Source organism: Cyclopterus lumpus, chromosome 14 (assembly GCF_009769545.1).
Source record: "Cyclopterus lumpus isolate fCycLum1 chromosome 14, fCycLum1.pri, whole genome shotgun sequence".
Classification (NCBI taxonomy): domain Eukaryota; kingdom Metazoa; phylum Chordata; class Actinopteri; order Perciformes; family Cyclopteridae; genus Cyclopterus; species Cyclopterus lumpus.
Genome location: NC_046979.1, coordinates 18088666 through 18111165, shown reverse-complemented (window position 1 = coordinate 18111165; position 22500 = coordinate 18088666). Strand labels below are relative to the sequence as shown.

The 22500-nt window shown below is 44.3% G+C and overlaps 2 protein-coding genes across 10 annotated transcripts in view; both read right to left on the bottom strand.

Moving 5' to 3' along the window:
• adora2b (adenosine A2b receptor) overlaps positions 1–3115 on the bottom strand; it is a 12226-nt gene extending 9111 nt beyond the window's left edge. For 3 of the 4 annotated variants that reach the window (XM_034549715.1, XM_034549718.1, XM_034549717.1), the window contains exon 1: positions 2076–3115. In XM_034549715.1, the coding sequence (XP_034405606.1) occupies positions 2076–2395 (320 nt within the window). In that variant the 5' untranslated portion in view covers positions 2396–3115. The remainder of the gene's footprint in view (positions 1–2075) is intronic. The other variant, XM_034549716.1, reaches the window with a different exon arrangement.
• Positions 3116–3410: 295 nt separating this feature from the next.
• The window catches only part of specc1 (sperm antigen with calponin homology and coiled-coil domains 1), a 64511-nt gene continuing 45421 nt past the window's right edge, over positions 3411–22500 (bottom strand). For 4 of the 6 annotated variants that reach the window (XM_034549569.1, XM_034549572.1, XM_034549571.1 and 1 more), the window contains 4 exons: positions 21801–21903; positions 8626–8742; positions 6807–6866; positions 3414–5038 (listed from right to left, as the gene is read on the bottom strand). In XM_034549569.1, coding sequence (XP_034405460.1) covers positions 4949–5038; positions 6807–6866; positions 8626–8742; positions 21801–21903 — 370 coding nt within the window. In that variant the 3' untranslated portion in view covers positions 3414–4948. Of the gene's footprint in view, positions 5039–6806; positions 6867–8625; positions 8743–21800; positions 21904–22500 lie in introns of all 6 variants that reach the window. The other 2 variants (XM_034549574.1, XM_034549573.1) reach the window with 2 other exon arrangements.

Here is a 22500-nt window from a genome sequence, read left to right as displayed (position 1 = left end):
TAACTTCATTATTCAGGAAACACTCCAGCAGGATGTACATCGAGGATGACATTGTATCACACCGGCTACAAAGACAGGAAGACCCTCAAACTGTGCGTTAGAATGACGGGGCCAACGAAGCCCAACCCCCACAGGCAACCCCTTTCCAATCCCACCCTGAACTCCAACCTACCTGCCCAGGCTTGGATTAGGGCACCAGTTCACCTCAGATCACTCTTACACATACATGTACAAACTGCACTCTGTAGCCTCTTTAGTCACCTTATTTGTCATTGTCTAAGAGTCTATGGGGTCTGATCAACCCCTATCACTCACTCTGTGAGAGAGAGAGAGAGTGTGTGTGTGTGTGTGTTGTCATCTTATGGGGGGTTTAAAACATCTGGCTGTGGCCTTTCACTTCCACTAAAAACATCTGTGAAAACACTTTCGTCTGAGAGTCCCAAAGGCCTGCAGACTGGCCACACACACACACACACACACACACACACACACACACACACACACACACACACACACACACACACACACACACACACACACACACACACACACACACACACACACACACACACACACACACACACACACACACACACACACACACACACACACACACACACACACACACACACACACACACACACACACACCATATCACTGTGGACATGTAATTTGAGCTGAATGTACAAACTGGTCTTATTATTGCTCGTGTGTGTTGTGGCTTTCAGAGGACAATATAAAATGGCGTGTTTTACTGTATGAGGAGGCAGAATATGAGGTTTGGTTTCCGTCTGTAAATCAGAAAAAGAAGCATAACAATGGATTTTACAAGCGGGGGACAACTTTCATCCCAGGCGAGTGTCAAATTGTCCTTTCCTGCCAGCGTTTGAGTCTAATGGAGATGACGGCACACGGCACAAACCGCCCCCAGAACCACATCCAGTGCCCACAACAAATCACTGCAGTAAGTGTCGCCATTAAGAGAAAACACAACTGACAAGTCTCCGACATGGTGAAATGCCCAAAACAACAACACAGAGAGACAGACCACTGCAATCTGATAATAAAAGCGTGTATTCATCAATTCCCGGGAGCTCTCACTGTCTGTGCTCACTTCGGTCCCCTCAGAGACCGCGTAGTGGATTTCGGTGGCCTTTACCACGGCGGCCTGTAGAAGTGACACAGTGTGGGCAGGTATTGATCCGACAGGCTGCTCCTGGTGTGTCACATCAAACAGCAGATCTCTACATCTGTTTTACGAGCTGCAGGAGGCGTCGGAGGACTAAAACGATGCCTCTCGTATGTAAAGGCGACATTATCGGGAACCCTTTCGATTGCTCACTCGAGGTTATAAAACCGTCACTTCAAAGCGTTTGCAGTCTGTCTCGAAACACCAGATTCAAATATTGCTTGGAGAGGTATTATCTGATTATCATTTAATATTAACTGTGCTATTTTTTACACACGGCATAACGCCACAGGAAACTGATTGAGATCACAGAGCCGACATACTGATCTTACAGATTCTCAAGTTGATTCTGTTCCATATGGGACACATGCATGTATAGGTCTGTCTTGGGGAGATAGGACGAAAGCAACTCATTTGTATCTGCGTATTTGACACATTGTGTATTAACAAGTGATACACAATGTCTTGTTAATACACACATGACATCTATTGCTTCTGTCCAGAGGAGAGGGATCCTCCTCTGTTGCTCTCCTGAAGGGTTCTTCACTTTTTTCCCTGTCAAAAGGTTTTTTCTATTTTTTGGGGGGGAGTTGTTCCTGATCCGATGTGAGGTCCTGGGACAGGGAAGTCGTATGTGTACAGATTGTAAAGCCCAAATTTGTAACTTGTGATTTTGGGCTATACAAAATAAACTGAATTGAATTAAACCACCACAGCATTTTTCATTCGAGTCACAGTCCTTAACTCACTTTGAATTGATTTTTTTTTTTTAAAGCTGTTCTAGTCTGAGGTTTCATAATCTTCACCTTCAGCTTGTCAGATGAGAAAAATAACTTTCACTCGCTAATGAATATTCTAATTAAAATTAATTAATAATAGTACTCACCTCAGAGGAATTTTGACGGCCAGATATCTGTCAATAGCAATAGCAAGAAGGCTGAAGATGGAGCTTTGTGTCAGTACCAAGACAAAACAGGCCAGGAAGAGGCATCCGTAGAAGTCCAGATGTATGCCGATGCTGATGGTTATGGCAAAGGGGATGGCGAGGCAACCCACCAGAATATCAGCCACAGCCAGAGACACCAGAAAGTAGTTGGTGGCGTTCTTCAGAGTGGTGTTGATCGCGACGGCCCAGCAAACCAGCACGTTGCCCGATATGGAGAGGACAGCAATTACCACTTCAATCACGATGTAGATCGGATTCATCTCAGCAAAGTGTGTTGAAGGACTAAAACCTGCAGGCTGAGCATAACACAAGACGGTCGCGCACACGCACACGCGCTCGCTTCTAGTCACAGAGGAGTAAAGAAGTCTTTCTGTTGTAATCTAGGAATATCCCACAAGTGTGAGCTGCAGAACCAGCCATCTGTTGGAAAGAAAGGAATTCCCTTTAAGGCAGCTCTTGCGTCACAGTTGTCTGAAAGCTGCGGCCGGCGGCTGCGTGTAACGCGTGGATCCGTCACGCCCGCTGCAGACCTGGACACACGAAACAGAACAGAAAGTCACCGGGCGATGTTTTTGCTCACCTTAATGAGCCAGAATGTCGTCTCTGTGCGGCGGGTTTGTGGAGAGCTTCAGCGGCATCCGGAGATCCGCGGCGCCGGCAGAGTGTCGCACAACTTCCCCCAGACAGCTGTGAAGTGGACGGGCAACGCCAGAAAAGTAAAGAGGTAATAAAAAAAAAGAAGATGAAAAATGTTCCCTCAATCACGCAGAGAAGCCACGCCCCAAACACACATATACACACACGCGCGCGCACGCGGTTACAAGTAGCGCGATGCCCGTGGAATCCCAAACGAGCGTGCCGCTGTGCGTAATTACGCGCGCATTAACGCCATTCAACAACGCCGCCACGTGCTTTCCGTTGATGGTAAACGCTGCCGTGTTTGTACAGCACACACACACACACACACACAGACACACACAGACACACACACACACAGACACACACACACACACACAGACACAGACACACACACACAGACACACACACACACACAGACACAGACACACACACGCAGACACACGCACACACACACAGACACACACAGACACACGCACACACACACACACACGCACACACACAGACAACCAGACACACACAGACACACACAGACACAGACACGCACACACAGACACACGCACACACACACGCACAGACACACACACACACAGACGCACAGACACACACACACACGCGCCGCACCTGGTTTCAATCCGGCGTTTTTAATGTTTGCAGATTATTGTTTAGCTTTCGCTTTTGGCTGACGCAAACACATGAGATCAGAGCAAAGGTAATATATGGATATCAGTTTTAAAGAGAGGAAAATGCACACAATATTCCTGAGAGCCAGACCAAGTTTGTTTTAATGGCAATGGCAAACCCATTTTATTGTGTGAAGATATTTCCATTATGTATTACCTGCTGTAGAAAAGGTGTGATGTGGGAAGCAGGCAACACTTTTCCAGTCAGTGGTCCCACGTGCCCGAATGTTTCACAACCCTGGCACAAAGCTTTAGTGGGAACAGTGGAAAAGCAGTCTAACAGTAATATGCACACAGCTGGGAGTGCTTCAACTCAGCATCTTTGTGTCAAAACATAACATAACATTTTTTTAAAAATGAATAATTGAATATAAAACTTGAAAATCCTTTATTGAGCAATATCCATCCACCAGGCCTCCAAATCTGACATCCGTGAATAGAAAACTATCCACAATCTCACTTTTCAGGATGCAAGTCCTGTAAATAAATAAATAACACTTTTAATCTTCCCAAATACAATTGGAGGCTCATCTTCGTCAAACCACAGAGGAGGCGCCGTGGCTCTTCTCTGACATGTAAAAGTCCTCATTTTCGTCATAATTTAACATGGCAATGCCAAATATGTATATTTTGCCAAGCAGCTGCAGTACCATAGTTGTTGAGACAGTCTTGATGGAACACGTGAAGAAAACACAGGAGGGCGATTCTACCAACCCTTGAATCATATTTAGTCTCTCACCACAGGTGGCAGCTGCGGTTTGTTTGATTTCTATTCTGCACACAATCAAAGATGAAAAATATAAAGGCTTCAATTCTACTCAAACGCGTCAGTTCAAAAATACTCTCTGCTCTGCAAAGTACAACTCCAGCTAGTTCACAATAAGCCCTTCGTATGAGAAAAAGCAACATTTCAGCCAACGGAACAAAGTGGACCCAAAGTTTGGTTCCACGCGGCCTCTCCCGCATGTTGCCCCACACACAGGCGGCGACGCGTCCACCACGCAGAGACGCTCTCGAACAACTGGTGTGGAGGAAGATTTGTCATATGTTGAAAACAACCACAACCCGAGCATTTGATTCACAAACAACACTGATAATTAGCAAATAAGGGAAAAATATCTTTTCTACTGATGTCATTTTGTCAATTCTTTCAAAGTCAAGAGAGAGGTATACAAAAAAATAAATACAAAATCCAATCTGAATCTTCTCTCAGTCATGCTGCCACAGGGCTCGAGAAGTATTGTGTTAGTCCGTTTGTTTGTGAATCAGATGCCCGGTTGACTCTTGAAGCTCGTATAAGAGGTGATGCGTTTCCTCACTGCAGTCGTTGTAGATGTGTCCCGCTGAGAAACCAGACAACGAGCAGCTCCGTTCTCACATTCCTCCGTCACGTCCCTGGCGTGGAGCAGTGAGCAGGAGAAGCGTCCAGGTGGCAGCGTTCGGTCTGCCTGGAAGGTAAATGTGGTTCGTCGGTCTCCAGCTCCTCTTCCCCCGTCAGGTCTCAAAGTACTTGTAGATCTGAGAGACGTACTGCATGACGCTCTGCCAGTCCGGCCTGTCCGTCTTCATCAGCTCCTCCATGTCCTGTTGAGCACACAGAACGAGGTGTGAGTGAAGAGTTCAGGTGTGAGTTAGTGGCGTCATTACAATCCAAGAGATCTGAGATGACCTTCTGATCGGATCTGGGTTTCTTTTTCATTTGATCTGAGCAGCGTTATTATGAAGTCACTCCCGTGGAGAGCCGAATGCTATGAATATGAATGTTAAATCATATTCATAGAACAAGAGAACGTAGAACAAACGTGCGGCCGTTGCCAGCTCACGTCACGCAGACAGACGGGAGCCAGAGATCATGAACACTGTTGATTGAGTCGCTCAGTGAGGAAACAGACAAGACAGGTGGCCAACGACGTGCTGAAGGGGATTTACATTCGTTTTTACGTTCATAGTGGTTTCTTATTTACATGCTTTTTGTCTACTTTCATTTTATTTGTTGTTTTCCCATTCCTTTTACATACAACGTACTCACTGAATGAGAAACCTGTGAAAAGAAACTGGTGTTTGAGACGTCACATGAAGAAACATCATCTCAGTGTCTTCTGTCAGACATTCACTCAGACGCTCGACCGTCTTGATCAAGTTATTCACTTTTACCTGAGAGTGAGTTTACTATTTAGAGTGAACGAGGGACAAATGAAAGCAATGTGCTGCTCGGTGTAAAATGCTGTGAGTTTCAGAAAATGTGCTTAAGCTACTGTGAGAAAAGTCCTCCAGCCGATGGAGATTAGTCAGACAGGCTTCCACATGACTCCATGGAGCTCCCCAGAGTCATACGGGGCCTTGATGATGTCCCAGCCTCCTGACGGGAGAACGATCAGCTCCTCTCTGGGCTGTGTCCGATGGTTCTGTTTACGCGCCACAGAAAGGAGCAGTTGAAAAGTTGAAAGTCATTGCCATGGGAACAAGCTTCCCATATCTGGTAACCGCAAGCAAGCTACGGAGAATTAATAAGTAGTGTGACCTTTGGTCTCAGTGAAACATTTAAGCCTAATTTATTTCCCTGCTGACGTCCAGCTGGCTCCTCCACATTGAGAGGAAACTGTTGGACTGATTTGTGTGTTTTCTAAGTCAGAGCAGTTATTTTAGTTGGATTTTCAGAGGGAATGAAATACTGCACGCTTATTTGGAACTCGTGGATTTTGATGAAAACGGTGTTCACACATTTCTGTCCCCCGCATAGATGCGAGTGACACAAGAGACACGTTAATGTGGGATCCTTTTTTTACCTGTGGCCAGAGTCAAGCTAGCGGATACCCCTGCTTCCTGTCTTTATGCTAAGCTAACGGTTTCCAGGCTCTGGCTTTGTCTTTGACAGATATGACAGAGGTATCTATTTTCAATCTCTCAGCAATTGAATGCGATTAAGCAGGATTTTATGCTCAAGTCATTTCTAAGGAGAGATGCTAATGTTTTTACAAACCAACTAAGCCAATCAAAGTCAAATTGTAACAGAATTATGAATTAGGTTAGTTTTTCTCTTGATGCAAAGTGTCGTACGTTTCCAGCACGCAGTGGTTGGCTCAAGGCAATCCAGCAAGAAAGGACTCGGTAACACAGTTAAGCTCAAGACTGTAAAGAGGAAAAATGGTCCGATTAAATGTCACATCTTGAAAGTTTGGTCAATCAAAATTGGCTGTTTCCAATTGTCTAATCAAAGGGTCCTTTTTTTGTGTTATCTCTCTGTTGTGTGTGTGTGTGTGTGTGTGTGTGTGTGTGTGTGTGTGTGTGTGTGTGTGTGTGCGTGTGTGTGTGTGTGTGTGTGTGTGGTCTGTGCCAGCTCAACTCAACTCACCAGAGAGGGTTTGATCCCAATGCTCCCGGCGGCCTGGAAAGCCAGGGTCAGATTCCGGTCCTGAAGAAAAACAAATGATTGGATGTTCAGACACTGTGAACCTCGCTGCTCCCCGTCATCCTGCAACACCACACATGGAGGTTTGAACGGCAACACACATAAACCCCTCCACACACCCAGGAGACCGTCCACAACGTATGTAAGCCTCAGCTTGTTTGCACAAGCCTTTCAGTGTGTTATTATGTTACTATGTTTATTTGATCAACGCTCAGCTGTACTGTGAGTCTAATTAACAACCCCATTAACTGCATTTCTTTAGATTTAGCCCAAATTCTCCTGGTGCAATTTGAGACTTTTGTATTGTCACTTCTCCATAGAAAGAAAATGAGAAGTAAAAACAGACACGAGACATCATGAATGATGACAATTAGTTGGAGTGCTAGAATCCCCCCCCCCCCCTATTTCTTTTTAACCTAAAATATAAGTCCAACTGTCACTGGCTTAAAAACATGTTAAAGGGCATAGGAGGGCAGTAATTGGATTATTGGAAGATTAGACTGGGACGAGGTTGGGTGATTGGGCCTCAGGAAAAGTCATTCAGCAAGAATTATTAAAGGCAACAGGGCTCTATTGAATTATTCAGAGAGACGTCTGTCGTCGCTCTCTGGTTCACGTTCACACACCGATATGACTCCTTTGTTTGGTTGGAGGTGTAACTTTTTATAACCTTATTATGATTTATTTATGATATTTTTGAAACAAATTATATGAGGATTTTTTTTAGAAAATACTATACAATAACAGTTTTAAGGAATACAACATACACCATGACATTTTTATGACATGGTTTTTTAATGGTATATATGACCTTTTATGAGATAATATAAGAGTTGTTTGGACAAACGGAACTATTACTTTTTTATGATTCATATTGACATGCTATACTGTCTTTACATACTTTTCTATGACTTTTTATTTACTTTTCTTAACAAACTATACGATGACTTGTATTGATGTATTATACTTTTTATTACTATTTCTTCTCTATGACATTACATACTTTATATTTATAGCTATTCTACGACACACTGTACTATGACCTTTTTCCATGTACTGACCTTTCAAATACCTTTTTGACATACATTACAATTACTTTTTTGAACATACGATATCAGGACTTATGCATGATTAATCTCAACACAATATACTGTGACTTTGCATTACTCTAAGGTGAGATATTTGACTTTTTTCTGACATTCTAAACTATTACTTTGTATTTTTCACCTTTTTTATTCTCTTTTTTGACTCTTTGCTTATGCTATTTGCTGACTATTTAGAATGCTTTACTATTTTACTTAACTACTTTTACTATTCATTTCTTATGATATACTATATACCATAATCTTTTTATGACAAACTAAACCATAACATTCATTCTATCATACTATACCATGACATTTGTATGACATTTATTTTAGTTAAAGCTATGTCAGACCTCACTGTTCTTATCCAAACAGATCAGAAACCATCGAGTTCACACATAATCATAAAAGTATGTGCGTCCGGGTCACGATCCAGTGATAACTGAATCCAAATAACCAAGCAAGTCAGCATTTAGATCCGGTGATGGGAGATGTATGTGGGCAAGGAAAGACGACATTTACGGGTATGAGGAGAGAGCGTGTGCATAAAACCTGTTATAGGTATTCCATAAAGACATTGGTTTCGGATCACTTTGGTGTACTGCACCTTTTACATGCTGGTGAGGCACTGATTGACCTGTTGAGACTGTGAGTGCATTCTTCCTGTAATTGTCTACCTTATCTTGACTGATGAGTTCATGGTAGGGGATGTGGGCAGGTAGATATGTGTGCAAGAGGGCACAGAAAGCCAAGCCGTCACTCCAACTGCTGCTGAAGTTGGTCACGTCAATATTCTGTAGACGGCAAAGAAGAGGAGACAAAGGGGCAGTGGGAAAAAAAGATAGAAGTTACAAGTCAAAATCAATATCACACAATGATAATGAGCTTAAAGTGCACATTATTTGTGTGAGAGAGCAAATAGCCTTCTTAGAAGATGAACAGGCCATTAAAAAAAAAGCCATTTAGTTTTAGAACCACAGGAAACAAAAAGGGAACGCTACTGTACGCGGTTCGGGGTCCTGTTTCCTTTGGAGGATGTTGGGAGGTTATTCTTCTTGGATCCCAATTAAACCTCCAATGCTCTTTCTGATCTCTCCTCTGTGTGAGGAACGTGCATAGCAGCATGTGCAGTCGGTTGTGTTTTTGCTTGTGTGTGTGTGTGTTTGCTATTCACAGAGCATCGTCAGCCCTTACCCTGTTTACAGCATATTGAAGGCCTGATAAGAGCAGAGAGTTCAGAGGAAAGACAACCTCTGGACCATTGTTTGGCATTGCAGGCTCACTGTGAGAGAGATAAGTTATTTCTGGTGTCTTCTCGTTTATCAATCTCATGAGCTTTGGGAATGGGGCTCACCGCCAGGGAGACCCCCCCCTTCCCCCCCGGATCAGGAGTACGTGTCTAGGAGGCTTCAGAGGACTCCCATAGCCAAGCCCACGCTGAACCAGGGGAAGTTACAGAGGGTCCATCGAGTATAGGTGGAAATACTCAAAGAAAATGCAGACATGCATGTACTGTGTTGAATACAGCATTGTATTGCTGCCAACAGGAAGATTTCTTTCCACATTATAACACAATATGAACATCATGGTGATGCTAAAGGAGACGTTAGAGCTTGTCCTCAGAGGACCATGATTGCCAATTACAAAATGTCATGACAAACCATTCAATAGTTGTTGAGATATTTCAGTCTGGACCAATTGGTGGACTGTCCTAAAAACTCTATTTTCTGATTGTGGTCCGGTGTGTGCAGACTGAAACCGCTGTTTGCATTAAATTGCTTCTCCATTAATATCTCGGGGCATGCCGATGTGTGTGGTACAGCCCCAGCTGGGAACTGACCTGTGTCTTTCTATAAAGAGAAGAAGCCCTGCCGTACTGTTACATACTGCAGAAAGTTAAATGTGCACTTGTTAAAGACTTGTTAAAAAGGGATTAGAAACATGTTTTATTGTTTTGAGATAAACTGCACTGCATACAATACCTTTGGGTACATCAGTGTGTCTGTTCACAAAGCATTGGTTCGGAGTGAGATACTAAAGATTGGAAATGCAGCGTGTGTTGTTTACTGTGGCTCTAAACCAGCGGCCCAACATGCCGGCCCTGAGAACCAGAGCTATTCTAACCAGTGACTGATCCAGAGATGGGTAATGTAGTTTATTACCTGATAGGATGGGACAAGCAGCAGTACTAGATTCTAAATCACTGCAGTAATGACTATCCCGAGCTCCTATGAACTGATGACTGTTTTGTTATTTCTGATTGCTTTCACTCGTCTGCTTTGGCTTTTTGGACGGCAGTTAACTCACTTTAACACTTGGTTTGGAGGTGAGAGCACGTCCTGCCTGTTAGAGTAGCTGCTAGCATGGCTGTTGACTCAGTCGTATTAAATGTTTTGTTAAATGATGCAACATTTTTCTATATTAATATACAGTAAATATTGAATCATGTTACTATTAAAGATCTCCCTAAATTTGAAACTGAATATGCCCTATATCATGCCAACGAGCACCTATGAGCCTTAAATCTGATTAGTTACATATTAGCATGTACTACAGTATGAATTAACTGCAATGTTTCACATCAAGCCCAAAAGTGATCTCTATTCTGCAGATAACATGTTGGTTATCTAATGCTTTCATGGTATAACAACGGCTGAAAACGAGAGTGTTTGGAAGCTTGAGTTTCCTCTCCATCAGTCGGTGCCCGTCTATTATGTCTGGAGGGCAGACTTGTGCAGTCATGTCATCCCACATTCTTCTCATAACTCCCCCGTCTCTCTCTTCGCTGGCTCATCAACAGCACTATTGGTACTGTGTGTGTGCAGTGCAGACTGACACACACACACACACACACACACACACACTCTCTCTCTCTCTCTCTCTCTCTCTCTCTCTCTCTCTCTCACAGAGTGAGTGATAGGGGTTGATCAGACCCCATAGACTCTTAGACAATGACAAATAAGGTGACTAAAGAGGCTACAGAGTGCAGTTTGTACATGTATGTGTAAGAGTGATCTGAGGTGAACTGGTGCCCTAATCCAGGCCTGGGCAGGTAGGTTGGAGTTCAGGGTGGGATTGGAAAGGGGTTGCCTGTGGGGGTTGGGCTTCGTTCGGGGTAGAAAAAGAGGGAGAGGCATGAATGCTAAAACAGCAGTGGACAACAACAGCTCTCTGGGAGCCGGCTCAGAAAAGCAAACACAGCATCAAGCGACAGGAAGCGTCTCACTCGGCACAAAAGGCAGAGCCGTGGCTTTTTAGGGCTCAGAGAAAGAGAATATATGAGAGAGAGAAGCAGGGGATTGTACAGAGGATGACTGGACAGGGGGGGGGGAGAGAGTCCATGTCAAGTTGATCTGTAGAGGCTTATATTTACTTTGGTCTGCCTCCAAGTGGGAAGCAGATAAGTTCTGTGGTAGCATCAGTAGATACATTTCAAGTGAAAATAAGCCTTGAAAGTTTCATCAGGGAACAAAATGTAGACGAAGACGTGCCAGACTAGAATGGGCCGATGCTACAGGACTGATTCTCTGCCTTTTAATGGTGCACAAGAAAGACACAGTTTTATTGAAAGATCTCGCCGATGTCACTAAAATCAGGCAGCAACTATAGAAAATGCTCGTGGAAAAGTAAAAAAAGGTGTGTTTGTGTAGATGTAATATTTACTTTCTATATCGTTCACACAGGGCTGTATCTAACATTTCTTACTATCGAGTTAGAAAACAGTGTCCACTTTCCCAGAGCCAAAAATGCCGTCTGCATATAAGTTGTTTTATACAAAAGTATAAAATGATACAATGACAGAAAACAGAGAAAAGCAGCGAGTCCTGAAAAAGAAAAAGATGGAAACGGCCAATGTTAAGTATTAATTTTTAAGAGAAAATGCCCTTAACAATTAATTGATTGTCAAAAATGTTGACGGCTATTTTTCTGTCAATCAACGAATCAGTTATTCAGGTAATTATTTCAGGCCTACCCTACTTAAGCTGCAGAGGACATTAAAGACCAAGGGCAGCATAAGCTCTCTGTTGTAAACCATTTAGATTAGGAATTCACAGACGAGCTGGACACGAGCCAAGCACTGAAAGCAACACCGACAGCAATTTAACACCGTGTGCAGCAATGGGAGGTAAGTGTGTGGGCGACTGTGGGTCAGTGGTTAGCAGGTCTGTCTTTCAATCAGGGGGTTGGTGGTTTAATCCCCGTCCTAGTCGATGTGTCCTTGAGCAAGACACTTAACCCTGAATTGTTCCCTGTAGCTGTGTCTACGGTGTATAATGTAACATGATTGTAAGTCGCTTTGGATAAAAGCGTCAGCTAAATGACATGTAATGTAATGTAATGTAATGTAATGTAATGCACTCTGCTGCCACGTGTGAAGCTATACTGGACCGGTGCCTCTTCCAGAAACATGGAGTTAAGGTTCTCGGCTGTCAGGCTTTCATGACACTTGGCACCCTGATGTCAACGTGCCATAACCCACCGAAGCACAATGAGACATGCAGCCAGTGAGCAGAGAAAGAACGGAGGACATCTGTGACACACACATGCACACGCAGCTTGTTAAAAAGACATCAGTCTAAAGGGTGGACGCAGGAGACATCAAGCCCGGGAGAGCCATCTGACTGATGAGCCAGTCTCAGTATATTTCCTCTCATCTCGCTACCTCACCTCGAATGAGTAGGGCAACACGGAGACAAACGACCGAGAATGAAATGGAAAGAAAGAAGAGAGGGGAAGAACAAAAATGAGTAAAAGAAAGTTTGAGAGACAGAAGGGAGAGAGGGGGAGAACGGCCTAATGTACCATGCCATGAATCACAGTCATGAGCAATGACAGGCTGAAAGCCCGGGCAGGCAGCACTGTGGAGAAAAAGACAACCAGGAAGGTCACCGAGCTGGTGGAGCTTGATAGCGCTCCAGACTCATCCTGTCTATACGAGGGATTTAATGGATGTATTCTGCACAGGATAAAGAGTGGAGAGGGCGACACAGGTTAAAGAGGGCACAGACCAGCTGCACTGATGCTCTCTGTTGGCGGACAAACCTACGATAACAACCTAGTCTATATTTATATTATTATTATTATTATTATTATTATTATCTAAAGGAGACCTCTGAGCCAAACGTAATCATAGCTGGACCGTTGATTTATTCTTTTACTCTTTTTAACTCAATTCTAATTTGAATTTATGTATGTGGCGTTCCCCCTGCCTCTGGTCCTTCTACTGAGCTAAGCTGTACACATCCTGGACCTCTGTTCTGTCTCTTCTCATCTGATTCAAAGTCTTCAAATCAGACATAACATTCACAACTACTTGTCAAGATGTCCAGGGTTACTCACTATAGGTTTTCTTTTTGCACTAAGCCCAGACAAACCTACATTTTTTATTTAAATTTGAACCAGATATTGTTTAGTTATCATGATTACTGATGATTTGTGGAATAAACAAAACAATGCAGCACATTTATTAATAACAACTGTCTTGTTAGACTCTCACTCACAGCACCATTACTGTTAATCCTACATTCTAGAAATATACAATAATGGCTACTCTTTGAACTCCAAACCTCTTCCCCTCTTCGGTGTCTGACCTCCATTCCACACTTGCTTTCCACTCATTCCTGCCTCTTCAATGGCGTTGTGTGTGTGTGTGTGTGTGTGTGTGTGTGTGTGTGTGTGTGTGTGTGTGTGTGTGTGTGTGTGTGTGTGTGTGTGTTTCCCAGACGTGGCCGGATGAGCTGTGCTCTGTCAGGCCCAGCTGAGCCTCATGTTCAGAGCCATTGCTCATTGTTCCCATCCTGAACAAACAGCTTATTTATTTTGGTTTGGCTTCTATGGTTAATTGAGAAAAAAAAAAAGTGCCCGGAGCTGTCCTAAATTAAGACATCAAAGAGTCTGATAAATAGACAGTAGGAGGCTGGAGTGTTTTCCAACTGACCAGACGTTCTAGAAACCCTTTATTTACTGAACGAGGCCAAAAATGGCCACTTTTGTGAAGAAGGCATCTTGACAAACTAAAGTTTTAACACAAAAAATAGAGAGATTTTGCAACTGAAAACTTCCAAAATGAGATATGAAAATAGTTCTGCTTGCTTTGAGGTCACACTGCCTCGTAATCTGGCTGGTATCGAACCACATTTTAAGACTTTGAGACCATGAGAGCAGGAAAGGGTTGTGCGCAAATAAAAGTGAGCCAGATCTAACAAACCGCCGTAACAAAAACCAACAAAACCAACGTAACAGAAGTCGTTTAAAAGCGGTCTTGTGTTTCATGTCCGAGTCCCATCCGGCTCTGACGTGCACACCATCCCTAGTGAACACCAATTTCCTGTGAGAGGCCCCTTCTCTCCCACAGGGCGAGAGTCAATCACACTGAGTTTAAGGTCTTTCCTGATCGATCCGTCTTTCTCAGAATCTGACATTTGTTGTGTCGGAGCTTGACTGGACATCACATCCTCCGCGCTGTGAGTGTTTTACACAGGTCACATATTCAACTGCTCTAATGACCTCTGGGCTCTAGAGACAGTGAACACACCCCTTCATACACCACATTCTCCCTCAGGGGTACAAGGGCTCTTCTCCATGGTGATGGCACAGTCATCAGTCATCCTATCCATCCTATGTTCTTCTTTCCCTAACCGTGTTAGCTGTGACAGTCCATCCAGGGACAGGATCCACATGGCGGACCCTGTTCACACCAACGCATCCACGCACACACACACATGTCCATACATGTGCAGGGACATACACACACGGCTCAAGAGGATGCACGATTTAAGGCACGTAGGCCATGGTTACTGCTTTCATCATGGTTTTTGTCCCCCATGTCCCCGATATGCATTAAAGAGGAAGATAGGTATGCTTTTGCCAAATCACACTTTACCTTACATGGATCAACAAGGTGACACTTCATTCTTTTTTTTGTGTGTCGATCACAACCTACACTGTCCTTTAATTTAATCTTCTCCATGTGATGAGTACAAGCACTCATCTCGCTCATCCCTTTATTGATCACAGTCAACGGGCTAAGTGTGACACCAGGCTTTGCGTCTCACTATAATCACAAAGATTTATTGTGCCCTCGGCAGCTATTTGCATCTAAACATCAAATAACCTCCCGACGTGCTCACAATAGCTCCGGTTTTGGGTTTCACTTTAATTACGCTCCTGTTTGACCAACAGGTCGGCCAACAATGGGACAGCAATAACAACTGGCACAGGGCTGACCCCGTCGGCTCTGTCCCCGTCTCACACGGCAGCATTTCTGATGAGCGCGATATAAGAGCTCGTTATCAAAGTAAACAGCTGCCTCCTCCAAGTGGCCATTAATAATGTAGCTTGAAGAGGCCAAGCATAAATTACAACCGGGTCACTCCAAACGTAAGAGCCAATTAGTGTGAGCGATAACCTCTTTGACCTCGCTTCACGGCAGAGAGGAGACGAACTGCAAACTGCAATTGGGTGTATTGACAAAACCAAACCTCCCTGACCTTTATCGGAGCAGGACACCAGAAAGACAGAGCAGGCGACCTGGATGTCGTATTTCAGGCGACCGTCGTTCTGTCCTGGAGCTACAAACTGTGTGTCTCTGGACATTAGGCCTGTAATTAGTGGCTTCCATGTGGACGGTGGCCTCATAACACCGTACAGCCTGACCTTTCACCAGACATATGAACAGTGACAGTAACCTTTTGCCGAAAAGTGCCTCAAGCGTGGGGCTGTGGACGGAGCACTCAACTGGGCTCCTTTTACTGTAAGTGGTGCACAGACACTATAACATGTCACACATCCGAGAAATCTGAAGTCCATAAAAAGCAAAAATCCCAAGAGGTCAAAAACAGCCGCTCTCATTTATCTGCTTGGGAAACTCATATTTATGTACAAAGTATTTGGGAAAATCTTTTGCTCAATGCATGTCAGATGTCTCAACGTGTGAGGGCATCTTGGAATCTGCTTCTCTTTATCTTCCCACTTTGTTCTTGATGCCGTCGTATACCGCAACACAATCCAGTGTATTACATAATGTTAAGAAGTTCCATGTACAGTGCATCCGGAAAGTATTCACAGCGCTTCACTTTTTCCACATTTTGTTATGTTACAGCCTTATTCCAAAATGGATTAAATTAATTATTTTCCTCAACATTCTACACACAACAACCCATAATGACAAAGTGGCAACTTTTTTTTGCAAATTTTTGCAAATCTATTAAAAATAAAGAACGCAAACATAACATGTACATAAGTATTCACAGCCTTTGCCATGACACTCAAAATTTAGCTCAGGTGCATTCTGTTTCCACTGATCATCCTTGAGATGTTTCTACAACTTGATTGGAGTCCACTTGTGCTAAATTCAGTTGATTGGACATGATTTAGAAAGGCACACACCTGTCATACACCACATAAGTCATAAGGTACCACAGTTGACACTGCATATCAGAGCATAAACCAAGCCATGAAGTCCAGGGAATTATCTGTAGACCTCCGAGACAGAATTGTATTGAGGCACAGATCTGGCGAAGAGTACAGAAAAATGTCTGCAGCATTGAAAGTCCCAATGAGCACAGTGGCCTCCATCATCTGGAAATGGAAGAAGTTTGGAACCACCAGGACTCTTCCTAGAGTTGGATGCCCAGCCAGACTGAGCGATCGGGGGAGAAGGGTCTTAGTCAGGGAGGTGACCAGGAACCCGATGGTCACTCTGACAGAGCTCCAGTGTTGTTCTATGAAGAGAGGAGAACCTTCCAAAAGGACAACCATCTCTACAGCACTCCACAAATCAGGCCCGTTTGGTAGAGTGGCCAGACGGAAGCCACTCCTCAGTAAAAAGCACATGACAGCTCGCCTGGAGTTTGCAAAAAGGCACCTGAAGGACTCTCAGACCACGAGAAACAAAATTCTCTGTTCTGATGAAACAAAGATTGAACTCTTTGGCCTGAATGCCAAGCGTCATGTCTGGAGGAAACCAGGCACTGCTCATCACCTGGCCAATACCATCCCTACAGTGAAGCATGGTGGTGGCAGCGTCATGCTGTGGGGATGTTTTTCAGCAGGAGGAACTGGGAGACTAGTCAGGATTGAGGGAAAGATGAATGCAGCAATGTACAGAGACATCCTCGATGAAAACATGCTCCAGAGCGCTCTGGACCTCAGACTGGGGCGACGGTTCATCTTCCAACAGGACAACGACCCGAAGCACACAGCCAAGATAACAAAGGAGTGGTTTCGGGACAAATCTGTGAATGTCCTTGAGTGGCCCAGCCAGAGCCCTGACTTGAACCCGATTGAACATCTCTGGAGTGATCTGAAAATGGCTGTGCACCGTCGCTCTCCATCCAACCTGATGGAACTTGAGAGGTTCTGCAAAGAAGAATGGGAGAAACTACACAGAAATAGGTGTGCCAAGCTTGTGGAATCATACCCAAGAAGACTTGAGGATGTAATTGCTGCCAAAGGTGCTTCAACAAAGTATTGAGCAAAGGCTGTGAATACTTTGAAAAAATTGCGTTATGCATTATGGGTTGTTGTGTGTAGAACAAATAATGAATTTAATCCATTTTGGAATAAGGCTGTAACATAACAAAATGTGGAAAAAGTGAAGCGCTGTGAATACTTTCCAGATGCACTGTAGATACACAAAAACCGTATTCCAATTTCAATCGAACTAAAATCAGATATGCAAATATATATATATATATATGCGTCATGATTAACTGCTCTGAAAGCAAAATAGTAACGTGCAGTCACACTTGTTCTAAAAATAGACATTTTCATGGTTAACTGCCAAATAGTCTTTGAATGAATCCAATTGCAGGTCACATGGCACACCTGGAGAAAAGGCACACACTCGAATGGAGGAACAGTTACTCCAGGAGGAGACTGATTGTGCCACAGAATGAAACTCTGCTCGTTGCCAAATCTTCTTACTGCATTCCTCATACTTGCAAATAATCACACTGTGTTGCTAAGCCCTCTGTGAGAGGGGATCACAGATTCCATACTTAAATGGAAATGAGGCTCCATTGAGGTTTCATGTTGCTGGACCCAACTGTCCTGAACTGAACTGAGATTTTCAATTTCATTTCTATTGAACAAGAGTCCGTTTGCATGTCAGCAGCAGTGGAAGGTTTAACTTACACTGAAGCACCATTCTGAGCACTTTGGGTACTTAACGAGAGTATTTGTTATTCAATGCTACGACTGCACGACATTGATTTAACACTTATTTGGCATAGGAAAATTTTACACACAGATTTAAAATGAGTTTTTTAGTGTGGGTAAATTTCGGTAGGTTGAAGACCAGTCGAGCAGCTGCATTCTGGATGAGCTGTAGAAGTCGAATGGCATTAGCAGGTAGACCTGCTAGGAGGGAGTTGCAATAGTCTAGCCGTGAGATGACCAGAGCCTGGACCAGAACCTGTGCCGCCTTCTGAGTGAGAAGAGGTTGTATTCTCCTGATGTTGTACAGCATGTACCTACAGGAGTGTGTTATTGAGGTAATGTTGGCAGTCAGGGAGAGTTGACTGTCGAGTGTCACACCGAGGTTCCTGGCAGTCGGAGTCGGAACCAGCACTGAGTTGTTGAAGTTAATAGTCAGGTTGTGGGTGGGAGAGCCTTTTCCTGGAAGGAGGAGAAGTTCAGTCTTGTCCGGGTTAATTTTCAGGTGGTGTGCGGACATCCACTGAGAGATGTCAGTCAGACAGGCAGAGATACGTGCTGCTACCCGTGTTTCAGATTGGGGAAACGAGAGGATCAGTTGGGTGTCGTCAGCATAGCTGTGGTAGGTGAAGCCATGCGAGCGAATGACAGAGCCGAGATAGTCGGTGTACAGAGAGAAGAGAAGAGGACCAAGGACTGAGCCCTGAGGGACCCCAGTAGTCATAGGACAAGGCTCAGACACAGATCCTCTCCAGGTTACCCGCTAAGTGCGGTCGGTGAGGTAGGATGAGAAGAGTGAGAGTGCGGTGCCTGAGATACCCAGGTCCTGGAGGGAGGAAATAAGGATCTGGTGGTTCACTGTGTCAAAGGCAGCGGAAAGGTCTAGAAGGATAAGGACAGAGGAGAGAGAGGCTGCTCTAGCAGTGTGAAGCTGCTCAGAGACAGCAAGGAGGGCAGTCTCTGTTGAGTGGCCTGCCTTGAATCCAGACTGGTGGGGGTCTAGAAGGTTGTTACTGTGGAGAAAGGAGGAGACTTGGTTAGAGATAGCTCGCTCTAGAGTTTTGGAAAGGAAGGGGAGGAGAGAGACAGGTCTATAGTTGTTGACTTCAGATGGGTCGAGAGTGGGTTTCTTCAGGAGAGGGTTGACTCTTGCCTCCTTCAGAGAGTTAGGGAAACAGCCGGTTGAGAGGGAGGTTTTTATAAGATGGGTGAGAAAGGATACAAGCGGCCGAAATGAGCTTCCTCCGTAGGGTGGCCGGGCTCAGCCTTAGAGATAGGGTAAGGAGCTCGGACATCAGGGGGGAGCTTGGAGTCGAGTCGCTGCTCCTTCGTGTCGAAAAAGGAGTCAGCTGAGGTGGTTCGGGCATCTAGTCAGGATGCCTCCTGGACGCCTCCCATTAGAGGTTTTCCGGGCACGTCCAACTGGTGGGAGGCCCCGGGGAAGACCGAGGACACGCTGGAGGGATTATATCTCCCGGCTGGCCTTGGAACGCCTCGGGATCCCCCAGAATGAGCTGGAAAGTGTTGCGGGTGAGAGGGAAGCCTGGGTCGGCCTGCTGAACCTGCTGCCACCGCGACCCGACCCCGGATAAGAGGGTGATAATGGATGGATGGATGGATGGGTGAGAAAGGGAAGAAGGTCGGGAGCAATAGATTGGAGAATGTGAGACGGGATGGGGTCAAGGGGGCAGGTGGTTGGGCGGGCAGAGGTTACCAAGGTAAGAACTTGATTGGGAGACAGGGGGATAAAAGAGGAAAACGAGGGAGAAGAAGGTGAAGTTACTGGAGGTGTAGTTATAGAAGATGGATTAGTAAATGAGGAGCGTATGTCGTCTATCTTTTTTGTGAAGTAGTCAACAAAGTGGCTTGGTGGAGGGAGGGGGGGGACCAGGGCGGTCAAGGAGGTTGGAAAAAATAGAGAAGAGCTTTTTGGGGCTAGACAAAGAGGATTCGATTCTGGATTGGTAGAACAGACTTTTGGCTGCAGAGATAGACGCAAAGAAGGAGGAGAGAAGAGAGTGAGAGGTGAGCAGGTCGCCGGCGTGTTTGGAGTTTCTGGTGAAAATATAGTCAAGGTGGTTGCCAGCTTTGTGAGTAGGAGGGGAAGGACTGAGCGAGAGAGCAAAGGAAGACAGTAAGAGTAGCAAGTCACATGACTTCTCTGTCTGGATGTTAAAATCACCCAGAAGGATGAGCGGGGGGCCGTTTTCTGGGAAGTTTGATAGGAGGACGTCAAGTTCTTCCAAGAAGTCTCCCAAGGAGCCAGGTGGACGGTAGAGAACAACAATGTTTAGTTGAACCGGATGAGTACAATAGTGAATGCACAATATTCTCTGTTTTTAAACTTCTCAAATATAAGCCCTATATATATATATATATATATTCCTCCACCACTTACTATTAGCTGGTGCTCTTACACAGGGCAACTTAAAATGCCGCATGACTTTAAGCCTTTTTAATCTCTTTTAAAAACATGTTTTTAACAACTTGAATTTGCATACTGAAAATATTCGCCTCTGTCTCCGTTCCAAATGAGCTGAATTACTTTACGTTACATTGGCTATTCATATAATTACGTTTCTTGTGAGTTAATGAGCATGAGGCTGATGGTGGAAATGGTTCTTGAACCAGTGACCTTTCCTTGCAAGCCAGTGTCATTAACAAAGGACTGTAACAATCTAAACAATGTGCTGTCTGTATACAGGTTTGTCATCTTATGAGGGCAGATCCTCAGACTGTCTGTTGCTCAACAGCAGTTTATCTCATCTGGTCAGATATTTCCATCACAGGTGGTTTTCTGTGGATGTTTTACCAACACTGAGCTGTGAGGCCATCAGCCGACCTGAGATGAAGGGAGAGTGACTCAAAGTTCACTGAGCAGCGTTGTGCTTGAGAAATACGAAATATTGATCTGACAACTCCTCCTATTATTCTGAGCATTTATCACTGGCAACGTCTATTTTTAGCAGTTATCGACACCCGTGCTTTCTCATACTTTGTCAAGCCACAGAGACACACGCTAAGGGCTGAAAGGAATCCTTTTCCTTTTTTTTGTTCTTTCTTTTTGCAGGTTGGGACCAGTCTGCCTGTCGGTGAGAGTTTTAGCATTAGCTAGCTGGCAATCTGGCACACAAACATGATGATTACAAATCTCTAATCCCACTGGGCTCAATGGGCTCCTTAAACTGGGTATTAGGGGAGCAGCTAAGCCAGGTTAGCACTTGGCTCCATGGACACAGGGAACACAGATGGGGACATGACACAATAACAATGCATAAACAAATGGCCATGCATAAACACAAGCAGGGCTATATAAATACACACCTGTATAAATCCAGTGTGTCGGTAACATTGAGTGCTTTGCATCATTGTTTCCATTACCTCTGTGCCACAGGGACTTTATACCCCCAGTGACATGACAGGTGGGTGAACGGTGGGTCTGTAAACAGTTATATCCGACTACAGTCTAACACCTCAGTGATGGCAACAAAAAAAAAGGTAATGAAATAACTACCGAACCCGATGGCAGAGACTATGAGTCCAAAGCTGCATCGATGGAATACAAAGGGAGGCCGTGGGAGCTGGCATGTCACTTTTGAATGAAAATCGGACAAGACTAAAATAAAGCTGCCAGACAACATAAAAGCAGGGTGTGAAAGTAAATGCAGCCTGGTCTCTGGCCTGGGATCCCTACCGAATAGCCTTCTGTTTTCTTCTGGCACCACTTCAGTAGAGCGTTTCTCTTAGATCCTCCGTACTCCCGCGCCAGTGCAGCCAAGGGGTCCTTTCTTTCCACACTGTCACCAGGGGAACACACACACACACACACACACACACACACACACACACACACACACACACACACACACACACACACACACACACACACACACACACACACACACGCACACAGACACACACACAGTTAAGTTATGTTATGCAACTAATTACTTTTAGTCTAAAAATGTGTACAATTAAGTTAACATTTAAGACAAATGTCCTGTATAGAAAGTAATTAGTATGTCTGACACTAGTTCCTAAGTGGCCTTGTCCCTTCAGGGAGTTAAAAAAGTGACCCCTTATTATTTTGTAAATATTGTTGTTGTTTTTTTAGATCAGGAAAGTTAAAAAGTGTTAAGCAGTCCTGTTTACACACCAGAGGGAAAACTACAGAAAACAACTATTTTATGCAAAACAAACTGACCACTAGTGCATCAAACTATGATAACGAGACCATTAAATATGATGTCTTCAAATAACATGAATATATGTAGCATTCATTCTAACTATATAGTTTAAAACTTAATACTGTAAACATAGAGGCATAATGATGGCATGATGTTGTATAATGGTCTGCACAGACCGTACCATGATGGAGAAAATGAAAATACGTT